The 21,667-nt window shown below is 34.8% G+C and overlaps 2 protein-coding genes across 5 annotated transcripts in view; one reads left to right on the top strand and one right to left on the bottom strand.

The window, feature by feature from the left end:
• The window catches only part of LOC150099282 (renalase-like), a 108,450-nt gene extending 94,583 nt beyond the window's left edge, over nucleotides 1–13,867 (top strand). For all 3 annotated transcript variants that reach the window (XM_090404227.1, XM_090404228.1, XM_090404229.1), the window contains 2 exons: nucleotides 3,653–3,828; nucleotides 12,758–13,867. In XM_090404227.1, coding sequence (XP_090260353.1) covers nucleotides 3,653–3,828; nucleotides 12,758–12,913 — 332 coding nt within the window. In that variant the 3' untranslated portion in view covers nucleotides 12,914–13,867. The remainder of the gene's footprint in view (nucleotides 1–3,652; nucleotides 3,829–12,757) is intronic.
• A 4,594-nt stretch (nucleotides 13,868–18,461) lies between these two features.
• The window catches only part of LOC150099283 (marginal zone B- and B1-cell-specific protein-like), a 64,076-nt gene continuing 60,870 nt past the window's right edge, over nucleotides 18,462–21,667 (bottom strand). For both annotated transcript variants that reach the window (XM_090404397.1, XM_090404398.1), the window contains exon 6: nucleotides 18,462–18,818. In XM_090404397.1, the coding sequence (XP_090260523.1) occupies nucleotides 18,650–18,818 (169 nt within the window). In that variant the 3' untranslated portion in view covers nucleotides 18,462–18,649. The remainder of the gene's footprint in view (nucleotides 18,819–21,667) is intronic.

Raw genomic sequence — 21,667 nt, forward strand, 5'->3', positions numbered from 1 at the left:
GTATACTCCAGGGTGGGCCAGCAGAGGGAGTGGATCCTTGGATGAGTTGAGTAAGTTCTTTCATTTTGCAGGAGGTTTAAAGGTGGCTTTAAGGTTGTATTTTTGTAGTATTCTGTTTATTTTGTCTGATATACCTTTAATGTATGGATTATTATTATTCAGGCCTTCATGGAGTCAAAAGACTCATTTTGGGAGGTCCTTCCTAAGAAACACAAAGTCTATCAAGACTCATCGAGGGGAGGTCCCTCCTGAGAAACATAAACTCTATCATACCACTCACTGACTCTATCATACAAAAATATATACTCTATCATATATTGAAACACAAACTCTATCATACCATTCATATCAAACTCATTGACTGTTCTCACTCTCACCACTCCATCAGGCATTGCATTCCATGGTTGAACCACCCTCCATGCAAAGAAACCACTCCTCACCCTCTTGCAAACAGTTTCCTTTTGTAACTTCCAGGAATGGTCTCTTGTCATCACTCCTTCCCACTGTTCAACCAAGCGAAAGAACTCAGGGAGTTCTTTTGCTTGGTTGAACAGTGGGAAGGTTGTCCATGAGGGAATGTGGACAGTTTGGTGGTGTCAACCCTGTAACCCACCTCTCAACAGTTTAAAAGTTTCAATCATATCACCTCTCCTTCTATCCACCAAACTGTCCACATTCCCTCAGCTGATCCTCATAACTATCATTGTACAGTCCTGACACCATCTTTGTTATCTGCATTTGTATATCCTTTCCACAGTTAATTTATCCCCTTCAAATCCTGGGGACCAGATCTGAGAACAATAATCTAAGTGTGGTCTGATCAGAGTCTTATCTAATGGAATGATAACCCTTTTATCTCTGCAGGTCAGTGTCCTTCTCATTATTGCACCAATCCTCAGTGTTACCTTCACCACCTTTGCAATATGTCCCCTAAATTTTAGGTTTCTATTAATCATCAACCCCTGATCTCTTGATATTGGCCAGTATGGGTCGGTTTCTGGTAAACAGTGAAGGAAAGACTGTGATAAGTGTATCTAGAAACGGAAGTATGTTCTGCTTTTCAATCTTAATTGTGAATTGTATGCGGTTGTTTGTTTAGGTGGCTGAGGAAACTGTCTATGCCATTGCAATCAGACGCATGAGTTCTTCACACGCTCAGTCTACAGTATATCTTTAAACAATTCAGTTGATGGTAAATTACCTCTCCCTATTCTTGCCTAGTGTGTGTCAGGTGCCTTGCTCTTGTTAGCTATGTTATTTTAGACAGATGGGTCAGTCTGCTAAGATTAGAACCCAGGAGCATCATGGTTACACCAAATACTTGGAATCTGATAAATCTGGTTGACATATTGATTTTTTTTTTTTTGAATGTTTTTCTTAGATTGATTGCTGGCCTGGTTGGCTGAGTGGTTAGCATATCTGCTCTCCAGCCAAAAGGCTGCAGGTTCAATCCTGCCGTGGGCATGGATATTTGTGATTGTCTGTGGAAATACTAGTAGTGGTGGTGGGCATTAGATGGCATTGGTGTAGTTGTAGTTAGTTGTAATTGGTGGATTTGAGTGGTGGAGACAGAGAATTGTAGAGTAGGTGCCCTCCCTTGATGAGTCTTTGGACTCTCTGGAGGTATCATGTAATAATAATAATAATTAGTGTATTTTTAGTATATTATTGTAGTTTTCAGTGTATTTATTGTATTTGATTTGTTTACTAATATATTTGCTAATATATTTATTTTCCCTCCTGGAAAACAGGTATTGTGAACCCTCTCATCCACCACACCTTTAATAATACCTTTTTTCTAGGAGGGAGACTGTTTTCCAGCTACTCTTAAGTTATTTGCCATCTCTTTTTCTCCTTTGTCTTATTTTATTATTTTTTCACTCTTCCGTTTGTATTAACCAAATGCTTAATCTCATTTTGCATATGCCTCATGTCTTCTTGAAGTCTTGTGCTCTCTTTTCATATTGGCAATTCCACTTGATTTTGTTTTGTTATTCATGCTTGCTTTCATTCCCACACTCATTCTTATTTCTTCCATCAGTTGTACTTGTTTTTGCTTCTTCTGCCTCTTCTACCCCCACAATCATATTTGCAGCATTCATATTCTTTTGTTCACCCTTCTGGCTGATGCCATTCTGAAGCTTAGTTGTAAGAAACTAGTTTGAATTTTTTTCTTCTCAGTTTAGTAAAGTGCAGCATTGTATTATTGTCATGAATTTTATTTATTTATGCATTTATTTATTTATTTATTTTACCTTTAGCAGAAATTAACGTATACACATAAAAAGATATCAACATTCCACTTAATATGCTGTGAAGTACAAATATATTTGAACTTCATGACTTTGCCATCTACTGTCAGGGTCATAGGAAGCTGTAAAATTCAGTTTGCTAAGGTTATTGTATAACTATGAAAATGCTGATTTGTATTCTGTTTCAGATGGTAGCTGTGAGTACTTTAATGGATTATCTTTTAGTGTAGATGTTTAAGTAAGCATGAAAGTTAGTACATACAAGCATAAAATGTGTTATATCCAAAGCAAATTCACATATTATCATTATCATCATCACAATCTTCATGGAGTCAGACTCATCATAGGAGGCCCCACTATAATACATATAGCACATTAAACTATGACTTCACACTTACTGACATTGAATTGACAGCATTTTCAATCCAAACCATTCTGTAATTGGTATATCAATAGTATTATTACTGACTACCTTGTTTATATTTGCATCATCAACAAACATTTGAAGATCTCCTGTCAGGACCCTTCCCAATATCATTAATATATAGAATAAACAATGGTTCCAAGGACTGATTTCTGAGGCACTAGTCATCTTAAATCAATCAGAATCATATCCCCCATGAACACACATACTACTTTCTGATATTTGGCTTATTCAAGCCAATAGGTTATTGTAAGCCAATCAAATATTCTCCAGTTCATGCAACAGCCTGCAACATTATTATAAAAATAAGCTTATCGGTACATAATAAATAACGTAAAAAACTCACGTAGAAAAATTATTTATTAGTATAATTTTATGGGAGATAGTACTTTACAAATCAGCTAATCTTTCCTAACTTTTTATTATATTAATTTTTTTTTTTTTTTTTTTTTTTTAGGAAAGTTATTGACCTTTTTAGTTATCTTACACCAGCTACTTAGGTGGCGCTTTTTGGAATTGTCAGTTAGTGTTTAATTTTGAGCTTAATGTACTGAGGATGCCTGTGACACACAGACGAAAATTATACTAATAAATAATCTTTCTACGTGAGTTTTTTCCATTATTTATTGTGTACCGATATGTCTACTCACGGTTTACCTCTTTTAAAGCTTAAAAATAAGCTTGTAATATTATAAAATATAAAATAATTAAAAAAAAATAACCCATTATGTTCCTTGAAAAATATAGCTTGTTTATCGATCAATTTTTGTATGCAAGTTACCAACCTCTCTAAAATCTCTTTTAGATACATCTCTTTAAGACAAATCAGTCCTTTTACCAGTCTTATGCAGATTATCTTACATTAATTTTAAGATACACATTCTTTCATCAATTTTATGCAGATTATTTCAGAAAAGTTAGATTACAATGCAATAAGAGCAGTCTTTTTATTCTGTTGTTGTTATTATTATATTAGGATGTCCCAAAGACCTGCCCGGTGTAGTAATTCAGACTGCCAATACTTACAGCTGGGAAAACATTGAAGAAGATGAAGAGAAAATAAAAATAAATTTACTTGACAAGGTGAAAACTATTCTTCCAGATCTTCCTAATCCTGATAGAATCATTATTAAAAAATGGAGGTATTTCAAGGTAATTGTTATCTTTTAATCTATTATGAGAACACCAGGATAATTAAATTAAAAAAAAGTTCTGTTCAAATAATTATAATAATCACCCTTGCCAATGTTCTGAGTTAGTGATCCATTCTTCTAATCTTTCTGGATAAGCTCAGATTTTCCTGATTTTCTGAGATTACAGATGTCCTATTATATTCTCATTTATAAAATGTAGCACTTTCTGCATCTTCTTGTTTGTCTCCATTTTACTGAACGATATGACTTCATAATTATTATTATTATTATTATTATTATTCCTCAAGCCCCCCCCCCCCCCATAGAGTCAAAGACTCATCTAGGAGGTCCCTTTGTCATACACACAGCTCATCATACCATGCCTTAAACACACTCAATTCTCTGCAGACACCACACTCTCAGGCAAGGCATTCCAATCATTCACAACTCTGCATGCAATAAACCTGCTTCTCAGTCCCCTGCTCACACCCTCATACAGCTTCCAGGAATGACCTCTGGTTCTCCCTAATCTCCCACTGTTTTCTGCAGAACCTCTCCAACATTAATCCTGTAACAACCCCTTACTAACTTGTAGGTCACTATCATATCTACCCTCTTCTTCCTATCCACTAGACTCTGTAAATTGCATCTTCTCAACCTTTCCTCATGTTTGACATTTCAGAGGTCAGAAACTACCTTAGTTGGTTGCCTCTGGATCCTTTCCAACATCTCTTCACAGTAGTCCACGTGTGGCTTAATCTAGGCCTTGTTGTTGTATGGGATTCCCCCAGTTTTCCCCTCATCTGTCCCTTTGCACCAGTTGAGGTTGTGCCCTCCAATGAGAGACTTCTAAGTATGCAGTTTTGATTGTAGATCCATGTGTGTGTTCATGAGACTGGTTTGCTTGTTCTGAGGGATAAAAAACCAAAATTTCTGGGAGGAAAAACCCTCTACCTGTATGAGACTGGCTAACTCACCTTTATTTGAAAAAGACCAGAAAAAGGTTCCTCACATCATCGATGGGAATTGAACCCAGGTCTTTCTGACCAAAGGGCTTTATCTATACCGATTGAGCTGCAGAGGCTCATAATCAAAGCCTTATACAATGGAACAAGAAACTTGTTACTTCTATAAGTCAGTGTCCTCTGCATCATTCTCAGAATTCTTTGTGTTGTCCTCACAGTTTTGGCAATGTGTCCCCTAAATTTCAGATCCTAATCCACTAACACTCCAAGATCTCTTATTTCCTCCACCTCCAACAATATATCCCAACTAACCATAAATTCTACATCCTATCATTGTTTCCCAAATTTTAAAATCTTACATTTTGCAACATTGAACTTGCATCCCCATTCCCATTCACTCAATTTATTCAAGTTTTCTTTAAGGCCACAACATCTTCTACTCTTTATAGTTTGTCCCAACTTTGCATCATATGCAAACAATTGAATATCCACATCCAAATCTCCAATATCATTAACATACAGGTTAAACAGCAATGGTCCTAAAACAGACCCCTGAGGCACACCACTAGTGACTTTCCTCTTCCAGGATATTGCTCCTACATGCACAACTTGCTGATACCTATCAGATAGTCAGTCTCCGATCCAATGCACTAATCTAATATCCAATCCCGACTATCAACTTATCATGCAGTCCTATCATCCTATCAAAAAGCTTTACAAAAATCCAAGTATATTACTGTGTATCCCTCTAATCTTTAGTAAGTAGATTACTAAAACATGGCCTTTAAAACATGAACATTAGCAAATCCATGCTGTCCATCAAAGATAATACCGTTGTTGTCAACCCAGTTCTGGATCTTAGTTCTCACCAGCTTCTCCAACAACTTAACCACAACACCTGACACACAGATAGGCCTATAATTTGATGCTTGAGTTCTTTCACCTCCCTTATGAAGTGGCGCAAGAATATCTGGTGATATATTATCAAGTCCCAAAGCCTTATTAACGTCAAGTTTGCTCAATTCCCCAGAATGAGCAATACTTAAATACCTATCATATCTTTCCTTGAACACACTCGCTAGAGATACACAATATTTAACATTCCACACACTCACCATGGAAAGCATTTGGAGCCTGTACTTCTTAATCACACCAATTTCCAAGGATGATACCCAAGTTTCATCCCTACCCGCCATAAGCTGCAAAATATCATTTTTATGTCTACTATAACCCTTTATTAACTTTTTTCTATCCATTCTCCTCACATCTGTCTATTCCTCAAATGTTAATGACTATATTCCCCCAGTCTGTCTACATTTGTGAAGACAGATGGTCCATAGTCATGACTGCAGATATATTGTGTTCATCTATGTGGATGGTGGCTGATCTGTCTGTCTGTCCAATAAGAGAGATATCTGATTCAGAATTCCTGCAGACTGACTTGAACAGAGTAATTCTATGGAAAAATGTTAATGAGTGTGAATTTAATGTTTCTAAATGTAAGGTTATGCATTATGGACAAAGGGTAGTGCAGAGTATGATATTAATGGTAATTTGCTGCAAGTAGTCGGTGAAGCTAGACACTTGGGGATTATAGTGGATAGTGAGTTATTAAAGTGAAAATCCATTGCATCAGATAACTACACTGCTGAAGCAAACATACTGTAATAAAAAGAGTTATTCTCCTGCTTTACAAGGCTTTGATAAGGCTATAGCTGGAATACTGTATACAGATATGCTAACCAGGGTAGAGATGAAAAGAGATGGGGAAACAGTTGAGAAGATTCAGAAACAGGTGACCAAGATGATAACTCTGATAAGACAGGCATGTCTCTTATTGGGCACTGGATAGACGATAAATCAGCCACTATCCACATGAACACAAATAATACATCTGAAATCATGACTATCAATTTGCAAAATTTGGACCAATTTTGCAAATCATGCATTGGACATATGCATAGAATCTTCTGGGAAAAAATGCTTCATCACAATAAATTAAAAAAAAATATTGTTTTTGGAATCTGTAGCTGCTCTCAGAAATCAACTGAATTTAAATAAATACAGATGAAAGAAACTTTCCAAAATCTGGGAAACATTAATCCTCAGAGATCGCAGTTTACAACCTAAGTCTCCTACGAACGCCCATAGAGGGTGTTCCCACTCCCACCTAGATAGGACTATAGTGTTATATCCATGTGTTTTATTTTAGTATTATGCTGTCTTTATGTGTGTGTGTGTGTGTGTGTTATAAATGTTAGTTTGTACTTTCAGAAGATGTCTTATGAAATATTGGAAGAATTAAAATAGTTTTTACTCCTTTCTTAATGCTCTTACTACTTCACACACAGTCTCTCTTATTACTGATCATTACATAGCATCATCAGCAAACAATTGAATATCACCCTCCAGTACATCTTGGTATAATTTGTATACATATATAAAGCAAAATCTGTTTTTGATGTTCATTTATAACTCGAGAATGAATTGACCAATTTTGATTATGTCTCCACCAATAAGAGAATGTTTCAAAGATGGTTTATGTGCATTTTCATCAATGTATACTTCCAGATCATGGAGCAGTTATTAATGTTTTTTTTTTTACCTCCCTCCATGGTCCATATTGCAGTTTAACAATATCTGGCCAATATTTTATAGCCAGATATCGTTAAATTCTATTATTAGATATTAAGTTCTTTTGTTATTACCATCATTATGTTTATTAGTAGTTTTTATAATTATTAGTAGGTATTTTATTTTTTTCCATTATGCATGACAAAGAGCAAGTTCTATAAGTCACTTGACTCCTGCGGCAAGACATATGAGACTAAACAGACAGAGTGAAATTATTGAAGTTTCTTGGAATAATAAGGAATAGTCTGCTTTCTCTTGCAATTGTAATATAAGATATGCCACTGAGCCAACAGTTGCGATTGGTACTATGACTAGTATGTCATCACTGTAAAGCATTTAAATACAGACACGAATCCCCTGGAATGTGTTGTTTGAATGGAAAGGTGAAACTAAATGAAATCACAGCTCCTGAACCGTTATTATCACTCATTACAATGCAACATCCACAGTCTCATCAATTTATAGAAACTATTCAAGCTTCCAATTCCACATTTTAAATGACGTCATTTGGTGCAAAGTAAAAGCTGAAAGGGGGTTCATGCCTACTTTCAGGGTGCAAGGTCAAGTGTACCATTTGGCTGAAAGTTTGTTGCCAGTTGAACCACAAATGCTCATAAATTTTTACAAATTTATTTTGTTTCAAACCTACATGAACAAGCTACCCTGTGATCTGTTGTAGACAGATCGCCAGGGTTGAACTGAGAAATTGTATTTGACTTATAAGGAATTTTACATCAGCATAACATATACATACAAATTTTTAAATCAGCTATAGAGAATGCTAACAATGTGCAAGAACTAAAACTGGCCATACATTCAAACCAAGTACTGACAGGCTATCACCCACACAGATTCAATGTGTCCACAGCTAATGAAGTAGTGATTGTCATTACTGTGCAAGAATTTAACTGGAGAGACATAATCTTACACGGTCATTATGATAAACTCAAACGGATACATGAGATACATAGAGTCTATGATTCACTGCAACATCCTCTTTTATTTTGCAGAGGAGAGGATCGATATTGCATTGAATGAATCAAGGAAGTAGAAAAACCTTTGAGCAATGAATTTTTATGCATATCACATGATGATATGGATGGACAATTTAAATCCAATACATAGATATGGTCAACTCATCAATCAATACTAGGTTGATGTGTATGATAAAACTGAGTCTGAGCATATCACACACACATGTTTAAACCAAAGTGAAACTTTGGTCTAAACTTCAGGTAGAAAATTATATACATCTCTGCAATACATTGTGCACTGATGAAAGTGCTTCAAACATTGACCAAATTCAAATATTGCCATCTTCTTTCGTGGGAAGCCCCAATTATTTCCATGAAAAGACTTAGAATGCAATTGTCTATGTTAGAGCATATGGTGATGCTGACCTTTTCATTACCTTCATATGCAACAACAGTAATTGGCCAGATATTTTGGAAAATTAGCTACCCAGTAATAAGACTTATGACAGGTACAACATCATTGTAAAAGCTTTCATGGCAAACTGATGAAATTGATGAATCTCATCACAAAGCACAAGATTTTTGGAGCATAGAGGTGCTATACGTATTCAGTAAAATGGCTAAAAAAGGGGATTGCCACACGCTCACATATTGATTTAGATCGAAGATAAAATCAGGAGTAGTGAAATCGATTTCATTATAAGTGCTGAGATACCCTCTCCTCAATGTGACAAAGAACTGTTAGATCATAACAAAACATATTGTGCACCGGTCCATGCAAACCTGTTCATCCAAATTCGCAGTGCATGAAGAGATATCCAAGATCATTTATCAATGAAACTCAAACAGGTAAGGATGATATCCATGATATCGTCAACATACTCCTTCAGATGATGGCTGAATTTCTGTCATACATGATAGCCAAGGAACTTTTGAAATTGATAATCGCTACATAATGCCTTTTAATCCAGTTTTGTCATCAACCTTTAATTCACACATAAATGTTGAATTTGCAGTTCTGTGAAATCCATCAAAATGTGCAAGTATATCAAGGACTCAAACCAACTACATTTTGTTTGCAAAATGAATGTAGCAAAGTAGATCTATATCAAACTGGACGATACATTAGTACCTCTGAAGCCATTTGGCAGGTTTTATCTTTTGATGTTCATGAGCATCAAAACCATCAATACCTCTGAAGCCATTTGGCAGGTTTTATCTTTTGATGTTCATGAGCACCATCCAATCATAGTTCATATCACAGTTCATCTCGAAAATGGTCAAAGAGTATACTCCACAGAAAGTAATGCACTCAGCATTGTGGAGTCACCAAGAACATTAACAGCTTTTTTTAAGCTATGCATCGAAGATAATTTTGCCTAAACATTGGCCTGTAGCGAGGTGCCTACATACTACACCTGGTATCAAAACAAAGAAGACAGGGTGTCAACTTGGACGGTTATCCTGGTGTGAAAAAGAGTCATGCTCTAGGTCGTGTTTATAGTGTACATCCCAATAATGCCGAATGTTTTTATTTATGAATGTTCTTGATGCATGTGAAAGGACCAAAATCATATCATTCAGTGACCTAAGAACAATAAATGGTGTAGTACATCTGACATACCGAGATGCACGTAAGACTTAGAATTTGATAGAAGATGGTTCTCACTGGTCCAATTGTCTCAGCAGTGCAATAATTTCAAACGCACCGTCATCTTTGCACCTTTTGTTCGCTGTAATGTTGGTTCACTGCAACATGACTGACCCTTTACTGCTTCAATGTACAAAAATCATTTTTTGGAAGCTATCTTACACCAAGAATGCTCTGGTTAATAAGTTAAATAATAATGGTTCAGGTACAGACCCCTGTGATATAGCACTGGTCATCTTCTTTCTCTTAGGCTCAGCATCTCCATAATACATCTTTTTTGATACCCTTCAGTCAAACACACTTATTCATGTCACATCACAAGTCTATTATGCAAACCGATCCCTCTGAGTTTGTATAACAACCACACTCATGGAACCTATCAAATAACTTGGCAAGATCCAGTAGTATCGTGGTATATCGATTCTTTTATCTCACTCCTGTTTAATGAGAGTCAACTTGTGTACTTACTTCAGATGTTAAGTCTTATCATTGCTCTTATCTTCTTTGCAAAATATCTACTGAAATTAGTCTAAGTTAAATAAGAAAATAAACAGACCTTTCCCCCACATATAAAATTTTTGGTGACATTACATATAAGAATTAGACAAAATTAGTTTTAAAAATGCAGGAAAAAATAAGGAAAAAGTAGGAATTGACATAAAACAAATGTTGCCTTTAATTTTTGTATGTAAAAAAAAAAGACTAAATCATTTCAGTCTTTCCTATATATAAGAAGAGGGAAATTTATAATTCTTATTTGTACATTAAGTTGTAAAGGGAGTAGAAAATAAGATTTGTTATCTTAATGTAATTACTTCCACTTTTTCTTTAATTTTCCTCTTTTATTTAAAAAACACTTAAATAATCAAATAATTCATTACTTTTAATTCATTTTTTAAAAATCCATTCACATTTCAATTCACTCTACTGAAAAAAAAAAATCTTTGTTCATTTATTTTATTAGTTTTTGGAAGTTTATTTTCCACTTGGTTAGACTATAATAAGTTTAGTTTAATCCTTTATCCAAGTGTAAGCAAACAAAGTTTGCACCTGAAGTATCTTCAGGACTAAGGCAACTCGTAGTATCACCACTTCTGGGTCTGGCTCCCACTGACAAGACCTCAATAAGGTCGAAACCGGTTTGGGTAGTGGCCCTTCCCTTAATGCATAGAATTATACATGTCCGCATGTATAATTCTATGCACGATTTGCAAAATTATACATGATTTTCTTTGCATTATGGGAGATACTGAGACAAGGAGTGATGAGAGCTTGGTCCACCTTTACTATGAGTTGCCTCAGTCCTGAAGATACTTCAGGTGCACAGTTTGTTTGCTTACACTTGGATAAAGGATTAAACTAAACTTATTTTATTAGTTTTTATTTTTTCAATTTGACACACTATATTTATCTGAACATATATATTACTTCAGGATATTCCTGCTTAGGTTGTCAGAAAATTACATAACGAATGAAGCAATTCCAGCAGTATGGAATACTGTTTGTAGGATGATGGTGGCTGCATTTTTAGAATCATGGTGATCCTTCTTCAGTACTAGAGAGAGAGAGAGAGGGAGAAAGCAGTTTGAATACTGCTTGCTCTTTCCAGTACTGAAGTTTGTATAAGCAGTGTCAAGGAACATCAGTAGGTTAACTGTACAAAGGTATCCCAAAAATTTAACTACTAATAGCCTACTGTTGACCAGAAGCTTTACCGATAACATAAACAACCAATTAACACATATTTTGTATGGTATGTATGTATTATATACTATATTCTTACAATAAAGTGATCTAGAGAAAAAAAAATGTTATTAAAGAAAATCATAAGGAAGTTAACATTTCCTTATGATTTTCATTTACGGTACTATACTGTATTTATCGATACCGTAAGTTTACATTGTCTGTTTACAAGATGAGGCATATGTCTGTCAGTGCCTACATCAATATTGTCTTACATAATACAAAACACTTTAGATGTTATATGTATTACTAACAATGAATGAATCATTATAAAATTTTTATTTTATGCTAATTAATTTAACTAATTAATAATAGTTAATATTATACAGGTATGATTTAGCACTGCATCTTTACGTTTGTTCACATTTCTCTCGACCACAAATGGCAATGTACGGTCTGTAAGTGTTTGTGTGTGCAAGTTTTGATAAATTTTAACTTTTTATAATAGATTTGTGTTTATTTTATGATAGTAAATGATAAAATAAACTAGTGTCTGCACATATTTTATACATTCAAGAAATACCTAACTTTTTTTTAATTTTTTTGATATTTCTATGCGATGCGGTTCGTCTGTGCATTTTTTCAAATTGCACAAATCTCCCAAAAATTTTTCAGTATGTTTATTAAAAAAAATTTGTATAAGTGGAACTGCACAGTTCAAACCTGCGTTTTTCAAGTGTCAACTGTACATCAAAATTTTAGTATTAACTAAGTATATTAAAAAAAAAAAATGGATTCAGCTGTTACAAGTACATTACCCTAAGCATCTTGCCATTCAAATATTAAAACATTAATTAATATGGAGAGAATATCCCTCCATATTAAATAAGTATATTAAAATGACAGTTATGTTTTGGATTCCCAAAACTCTGAAGAGTTATGAAATTTTCTGCTTACAATATGTAAGCAGATTGCAATTAAATCTCTTAATGTAGGAAGAGAACTTTCTTTGACCTAATAATGTTAATTTATATTTTCCAGACAGATGTGCCTTATCCAGGTTATCCTGGCTGTATTGTCATGCATGAAAATCCTAGTGTTGTCTGTGGAGGTGATAGCTTCGCAGAATCTTCATTTGATGGTTGCCTAGATTCTGCAATGAAAATTGTTGAAAAAGTAATAAAAATGTTGGGATAAAAAAATAATTATTGGAATTCTTAGATATTTACTGGGACAGTGTATATATTTGTAAGGACTGTTCTGTGTTTCTGAAAAAAGATATAGCTTCACAGAATCTTCATTTAATGGTTGCCTAGATTCTGCAATGAAAATTGTTGAAAAAGTAATAAAAATATTGGGATAAAAAAAAATAAGTATTGAAATTCTTAGATATTTACTGGGACAGTGTATATATTTGCAAGGACTGTTCTGTGTTTCTGAAAAAAGATCTTTTACTGTATGTCATATTACAAACACTTTGTTAGCATGAGACACAACCAAATTATAATGCAACATTTTTATAAACTGGTTTTTGTCTAGTTTGTAAATGATAATCCTGCATGAAGTATTAAATATTTATAATATTTAATAAAATATTCAGTTTCAAAAATATTTGTTAACATTCACTGTTGCATTCTCTATTTTAATTACATCTGAAAAAATAATTTTACTGAAGCACCGTTAGAAGAACGATGGTACATTGCATCCTTTGATTGGAAAAGACCTAAGTTCGATTCTCATTATGATGAGAGGAATCTTTATATGGTTTTTTTTGTTTGAACTGAAGGTGAGTTAGCAGATCTCATATACAGAGGTAACAGGGTTTTTCATCCAACATACTTCAAGACACACGTGATTTACACACAAAAAAAAAAAAAAAAAAATCAGTGGTGGTGGGCAGTAGATGGCATTGGTGGAGATAGAGTTGGTGTCCTCCCTCGATGAGTCTTTGGATTCCTCAGACATGTCACGAAATAATAATAATATGCATTTGGCATTTCTAGTTTTCATATGTTCTGTTTTTGTAAAGTAAGGAAAAAAAATTTTTTTTTCTTTTACTAAATTGTCTCATTATTTCTCATTTTCTTAGTATTTTAGTATGCTTTTGCTATCAGTCCATTTTGAATAACTCCTGATTATTCAAATTGACCACCGAATCTGCATGAATTTCCTTTTTTTCTTTCATGTTTCTTTAGGCATAGAACAATTTAGAAAAACTTCTATGATCAATCTCAACACTTTCAGGACATTTGCTAATGACTGGCATATAGACCTACTTAGCAAACTGCCATCTTATGGTTTACCTTCCCCATTTGCAATTTGTTCTCTTTCCACTCAGATCAGTCACCATGTCACATTAGATGGCTTCCTCTCTATAGATTTCTCCACCAGTTATTATACCTTCATAATTGAGCATTTCCATGAAATATCATCTACTCTAGCTGCCTTTCCACATTTCATGTTTTTGATGGCTTTTTCTACCTCATGTATTGATATGTCCTCTTAATTGTATTCTTCTTGACTGTTTTCCACCAATGTTCTGTCACTTCTTGTTTCATTCAGTAATCTGTCAAAGTAATTACTTCAGTCATCAAGAATATCTTCATCTTCAGTTTTCATGCCGCCTTTATTATTATCTGAGACCTTTTAGAGAGTCAAGGACTCATCAAGGGAGGCTATACATCACCCAAACCAGTTGTCATACTTTTCCTTTAACCACATTCACACTAGACGTATTCACTATCTCAAAAGGCAAACTATTCCACTCACTCACTCATTGCTCTATGTGAGAAAAATCCAGCTCTCTCCCCTTTCTTAACCATGCACAAAATTAATTTTCATGGATGTCCCCATTTTCTCTCCCGACTTTCCATATAATGAAAAATTTCATCTGAGGATATCTTATAACACCAATTCAGAAGTTTGTAGGCCTCTATCATATCATCCCTCTTTTTTTCCTGTTAACCAGAGTCCATATATTTGCAATCTGTTTTCATAATCTACATTCCATAATCCTGATATAAACTTTGTAACTCTTCTTCTCTGCATCCTTTCCACAGTTTTTTATCCCCTTGGAACCCAGGAGACTAAATCTGCACACAATAGTCCAGGTGTGATCTTATCAATCTTAACATTTTTACCTCTTTACAAGGCCTTGTAAAGATGCCAATCCTTATATCCTCACATGTCAAGGGTCTTGAACATTGCAAATATCCTCTAAGTTATATTTGCAATTTTTGCTATGTGATTTATCATCTTTAATTTCTTCTACAATACTATAATAAATTTAGTTTAATCCTTTATCCAAATGTAAGCAAACGCAGTTTGGGCCTGAAAATATCTTCAGGAATGAAGTAAGGTAGTGCAACATCAGGCAACTCCGAGCAAAGGTGGACCAAGCTCTCATCACTCGTTGTCTCAGTATCTCCCATAATGCAAAGCACATCTTCTTGCAGACATGTATACTGCTATGCATTAAGGGAAAGGCCACTACCCAGACCAGTATCAACCTTTATTGAGGTCTCGTCAGTGGGAGGCAGAAGTAATAGGAGAGGTCATATTTACCTATAGGAGTTGCCAACAGGTGTGTACCACCTTATTATTGAATTACTCTGGATTTAGAGAAAGATGTTGGAAGTTTATTTTTCACTTGATTAGACTATAATAAATTTAGTTTAATCCTTTATCCAAGCGTAAGCAAACAAAGTTTGTGCCTGAAAATATCTTCAGGACTGAGATAAGGTAGTGCAACAGGCACAAACTTTGTTTGCTTATTTGTTTGTTTGTTTGAAAATATCTTCAGAACTGAGGTAAGGTAGTGCAACAGGCGAAAACTTTGTTTGCTTACACTTGGATAAAGGATTAAATTAAATTTATTATAGTCTAACCAAGTGAAAAATAAACTTCCAACATCTTTCTCTAAATCCAGAGTAATTCAATATTTTTCTATCCTTGAAGGCAGCTTTACCACATGCTTCTCTCAGTCCGAATCAATGCTTTTTTAGTTTGCCAATTCATTTCTAAGGTTAATTCCCGTCTTCATGCTTTTTCATTTTTTCCTGAATATTATATGTTTGAGTTGACAGTTCACTTCTGATAGGAGCTCTCGGCTTTGATTATTTTTGAAACTTACTTGCAAACTTTTCTTTTCAATATGATATTCAGTTTTTATCTTGATAAAAACTAAATTGTGATAATTTTTTACTTTAACCCCCCCTTGAATTAGTATGAAGTTATTATTACTGTTGGTACTAACATAGTCAATGAGATTTTATAAGAAAAGTCTCGTGTGTCTTCTGTCCATCTGAATGTATACACATCTTTATGCTAGACCATGATATTAATAATGACTAGTCATGCCCTAAACAAAAATTCAGCAGGTATTTACAATTATTATTACCTTTGCTCTTTTCTCCAAATTTTCCCAATCCATTTCTGTATGTCTAGTATTCACTTCTTGCTCTGCTGTTAGGATCTCCAAGAAGGACCAACTGTTTTGTCTGTCTGCCTACCTACTGTAATTATTCAAAAATTTTTTCAACTTCTTCCTTAGTAGAATTTCTGCCTATTGTCCCACAGAAAGTAGAACTTTCTGTCGGACAGTAGGCATAAATCAGTCTCATTTTCCAATTTCTCATCCTGATGTTTACCCACATTACTCTGCTTGATACTTCCTGCAATTTATCCTAATATTGGGTGCTTGAATGCTGTAGTTACTCCTTCCTTTCCATGATCATTATTGTCTACTGAATATAACATCTTATAATGGTTATTTAGAAGAATCTTATCCATTTAGTCTATAACAATTTTTTACTTTTCTGATTTGAAAGCAGTGGTGCTATAAAATTTTTAAAAACGGTTTTGGGAGACAAAGTTTGAAACCACTGCCATAGACCTGTTAGAAGCTAGTTAAGCTTCTAACAGGTCTATGGTAGTGGTCTATGGAACTTGACTAGAACTGAGACTTTAATTAAAGAACCTAGTAAGAGGCATTGCCAGTTCCCTTGCACATTCTCACAAAATGTGAGCTGATCCCATAGTTGTTTTTACATTGAGATTCTGCAATATTCTAAGAACTTCCAATTCATTCACCTCTTTTCCCACATCAGTCTGTCACATGTGTCACAGTATTAATTTCACTTCAATGATATATCCTTGCAAAGCGGTTACTCAATAACTCAACAGTTTTATCTGCTTCTGCCATCATCAGCACTCAATCAGGTTACTTTGCCATGTAATGAAAGAACTCTGGAATTTCCTTTAGCTCCACATCCCAAATGGAGTCCCTTCCATTTTGCCTACATGGCTAGTTTCTTCTCATAATCTGATTTTGCCTTCCATAGTATAAAAGGTCAGGCAAGAAAGATGACCAGCATAGTCACCTTTCTTGAAGTGACATGAAAAATTCCATGTTTGATCTGTAGAGTATGATTTCCAGATTACATGAACCTTAGCCCATCCAAGGGATTAAAATATATCGTAGGATTATAACCTTTTGTGAATAAGATTTACATTAAAAATAAATAAAAATAAGTAAAAACACTAGTAATTCATTTTACAGAGCAACTTACATAGTAAAAAAAAAGAAGCAGTATTAACCTTAATAACGCTACGAGTTTAGAAGGAATTTATTAAGAAGAATGGTAGTCAAACAACTCATCGGGGTAGTCCATACTCTCTCATGCTGCAAGAGCCACGCTTGAATCCATTCACAGTTTCTGCACTCACCACACTTTCAGGCAATGCATTCCACTCATCAATCACTCTCAGCGCAAAGAACCATCTTCTCACTCCCCTGCTCACACCCTCCTTATACAGCTTCCAGTTCTACCCTTGCCTTCTGCTACTCTATGAAATATCTTCTCTACATTAATGTGGTAACAACCCCCCCCTTCAACTTGGCAACTTGTTATATGTATCCCCTCTTCTTCTATTCACAAGGCTCTGTAAGTCTGCACCTGAAAATATCTTCAGGACTGAGGTAAGGTAGTGCAACAGGTGCAAACAAAGTTTGTGCCTGTTGCACTACCTTGAAGAAGAGATTGAAGTTGCATTACTTTGCATTACTGTTGCACTACTTTGAAGGAGAGATTGAAGTTGCATTCCTTCAATCTTTCCTCGTATCTGACACTAACTTAGTAAACCTTCTCCAATACATTCTCATCACCCTGAAAAGCAGGCGACCAAATATGTGCACAACAGTCCATATGTGGCCTGATCAAAGCCTTATACAGGGAAATCATAATATCTTTGCTTCTGCATGTCAGTGTACTCTTCATTATTGCCATAATCCATTGCTAAAGCTGTAAGATGTTCTTACAGTTTTAGCAATATAACCCCTAAACTTCAAGTCCTTGTTCACCATCACTCCCAGATCTGTCATCTCCTTCACCTCTTCAAACTTTCTTCATTATATGTATATTCTGCATCCCAACCAAAATTGCCTACCAAATTTCAAAACCTTAAACTTTGCAGCATTAAACTGATAGCGACAATCAATTTCCCACTCACATAGTCTATTCAGATCCTTTTCAAGGCCACAATGTCTGCTCTACTTCACATAGCCCTTCCCAACTTTACATCATTGCGAGCAGCTGCACATCCCCAGTTAAGTTAATAATGACAGCAACATGAGATTTAGGGAACATTAATAAAATCTGTATGATATATACAGATACATTATGAGATTTCTTTACAATAATGATGCAGAGACAAAATTTCAAAATATTTTTATGCATTAGTAAAACCGTATAAGACTATCATAACGGCCTGTAAAAATAGTATGACAGCATTTTAAGTGTAGTCACTAAGTAAAGTGGTGAAACAATTATTGGAAAAATATTGCACTGCAATGAGGTATATTTATGAGTGGGTAAAAAAATATTTTTTTGCTGTAAATAGGAAAAAACTGTGCAATTCACCACAATATGTATCTTAAAGTTCGTCACTGTGAAATGAAAACTTTTCTTGTTCTAGGCACGCTTCCTGTACTCCAGATTGATAACATAAGAAGTCTTGAATTGTTTCAGGATCTTTACGAAAGGCTTTAAAAATATCCATTTCCTCTACATCTCCCAAGAGAGAGTAACACATCTCTTTGATTCTGAAAATAAAACATAAGTTCATATCATATGTAATTTTGTGTTTGTTACTTAGGAAAAATATTAAAAAGAGAAGTTATTCTTTTTGTTTTAAATTTCAACAGAATACAGGCAGGCCCTAACATTTCATACAAAAAAAAAAATTTAAATTATAAAAAATTCTGTTGAATGTGCATACATTACTCATGCACCATCTAACAGTAGTTTTCTACAAGATAGACAGCACACGTGGTACACGAGCATGCCTTTCTTGGTTTACTACTGAACACAGATGTACTATATATTTTTATTCATGTAGTTTAATAATTTTTAGTGTTTCCGTATGCTGTGATAGAGTACAATCATTTCTTGATAATTTTATAAGATAGGTTGAATGGTCAAATCATACTTTTTTTTTTCTATTTTCTCATACTATTTATACTATATTATATTAAATTGCATTGATAAATACCTATCAAAATGTAATTTGTGTGTGCATCCTGTGAATTAAACTAACACAAATAGTTTTTAAAACATGTTAATGCTACTGTACACACATACTGCAAAACATATAAGCAATATGATGTGTATAATAAATTTAGTTTAATCTTTTATCCAAGTGTGAGCAAAGTTTATGCCTGAAAGTATCTTCAGGACTGGGGTAAGGTGGTGCAACACCAGGGCGACTCCTTGCAAAGGTGGAGCAAGATACTATCACTCCTATCTCAGTATCTCCCATAATGCAAAACACATCTCCTTGCAGATAATTGCCTAATGTTATGCATTAAGGGAAGGGCCACTACCTAGACTAGTTTCGACCTTTATTTGAGGTCTAAAAAAAATAAAAAAAAATAAACTTTCAACAATATGATGTGATTAACAGGTGGAATGGATTAATTCTGACTTATGTCAAATTCATGTTATGATTGTAGAATGTAAGACAGATTTCATTACATCAGGCATCATTACAGACAGATCCTGATTAAGTCAGGATCTGTCTGTAATGATGATATGAGCATATTTAACCAAGTGATAGTTGCAGGAAGCTCAATATAATTTGAGCTTCTAGCATTAATTATTTAGTTGTTGGTTTGGTCAGAAAGTAAATTTTAATAAGAAAGTATTATTATTACACCCTCCATGGAGTCGATAGACTCATAGTGGGAGGTTCATTCAACTGACAACATATTTATCATATAGAATCTTAAAATCCTTAACAACACATTCTGGTAATGCATTCCATTCACTGACAATTCACCATGTAAAAAATCTACTCCTCACACCCCTCTTCACCATACTTTTACATAACTTACAAGGATGATCTCTGGTTCTTCCCCTCTCACACCTTCTACTCTTTTTATAATCCCTTCTGAATTAATTTGATAAAATTCTCTCACCAACTTAAATGTCTCTATCATATCACCTCTCTTCATCCTATCTACTAAACTCTGCAATCCACATTTCTTCAACCTCTCTCCATAACCAGCGCTCCAAAACCCTGATATTGTCTTAGTCACTCCCCTCTGGACCCCTCTCCAATGTCTCCACACCATATTGAAAACCAGGTGACCATTCTAGTTTTAATCCTTTAACCAAGTGCTAGTAAACAAAAGTTTGCATATGAAGTGCAACTAGGCTACTTGTATATAAAGGCTGTTGACTCAACATCAGATTGCTTCAGTATCCTAAAACACAGCAACCTTTCACTCCTTTCAGATATTGATATTACCATGCATTTTGGGAAGCATCAATACCTGATCAGTTTCACTCTTTATTGAGGTCTCATGAGTGGGAGCTAGACCTGTTGATATACTGACAGCAAAATCAATGCATTTCATTCACTAACCACTTTCCATGTAAAGAACCTTATTCCTCTATTCACACCTTCCTTATACAGTTTCCAGAGATGGTGTCTTGTTCTAACCCATTCTCCCATTAGATGAAAAATCTCTTCCATGTCAATCTGATAACAACCCCTGATTAACTTATATGTCTCAATCATATCCCCCCCCCTCCTCCTCTCATTCACAAGGCTTTGCAATTTACATTCTCTCAATCTGTCCTGATACTCCACATTCCAAAGACCACTGATCATATTTATGAATGTTCTCTGGACCCTTTCTAACATATCCTCATCACCATGGAAACCAGGTGAGCATATCTATGCATAATAATTCATATGAAGCTTGATCAAGGCCTTATACAATGGCATCATAACCTCTCTATCTCTGCATGTCAGGGTTTTTTCACATCATTGTCATTATCTGATGTGACATCCTCACAACTTGTGCAATGTGGCCCCTGAATTACAGGTCCCTATCCACCATTACTCCTGGATCTCTCATCTCCTCTACCTCCTTTATTGTTTCCCCACCAAGTGTATACTTTGCATCTATTGTTGCTTACCAAATTTCAAAACCTTACACTTTGCAACATTAAACTGATAGATCCACTTACCTGCCCATTCATGCAATCTATTCAAGTTCCTCCTATATGGCCATAACACCTGCTTGACTCTGCATTGTTCTCTGCAATTTTGCATCATCTGTAAACAGCTGCATACTGCCAGTTAAACCCATTGCAATAATATTAATATACAAATTGAACAAGAATGGTCCCAAAACTGACTCAAGTGGCATGCCACTAGTGATCTTCCTCTTTCAGGACATGCACCCCCCCCCATATACAACTTTCTGATACCTATCTGATAGCCAGTCACTGCTCCACCTCTGCTACCCAGTCCCATCCATTTCAATTTATTTAACATCTTTTCATGTGGCCATCTATCAAAAGCTTTTGCAAAATCTAAGTATACCACTGTTCATGCATCTCCCTTGTCCAAGACATTTGTCACCTTGTTATAGTACATAAG

This window comes from Typopeltis vanoorti, chromosome 14 (assembly GCF_054136105.1).
Source record: "Typopeltis vanoorti isolate ZY-2024b chromosome 14, IOZ_Tvanoo_1.0, whole genome shotgun sequence".
In the NCBI taxonomy this organism is placed as follows: Eukaryota; Metazoa; Arthropoda; class Arachnida; order Uropygi; family Thelyphonidae; genus Typopeltis; species Typopeltis vanoorti.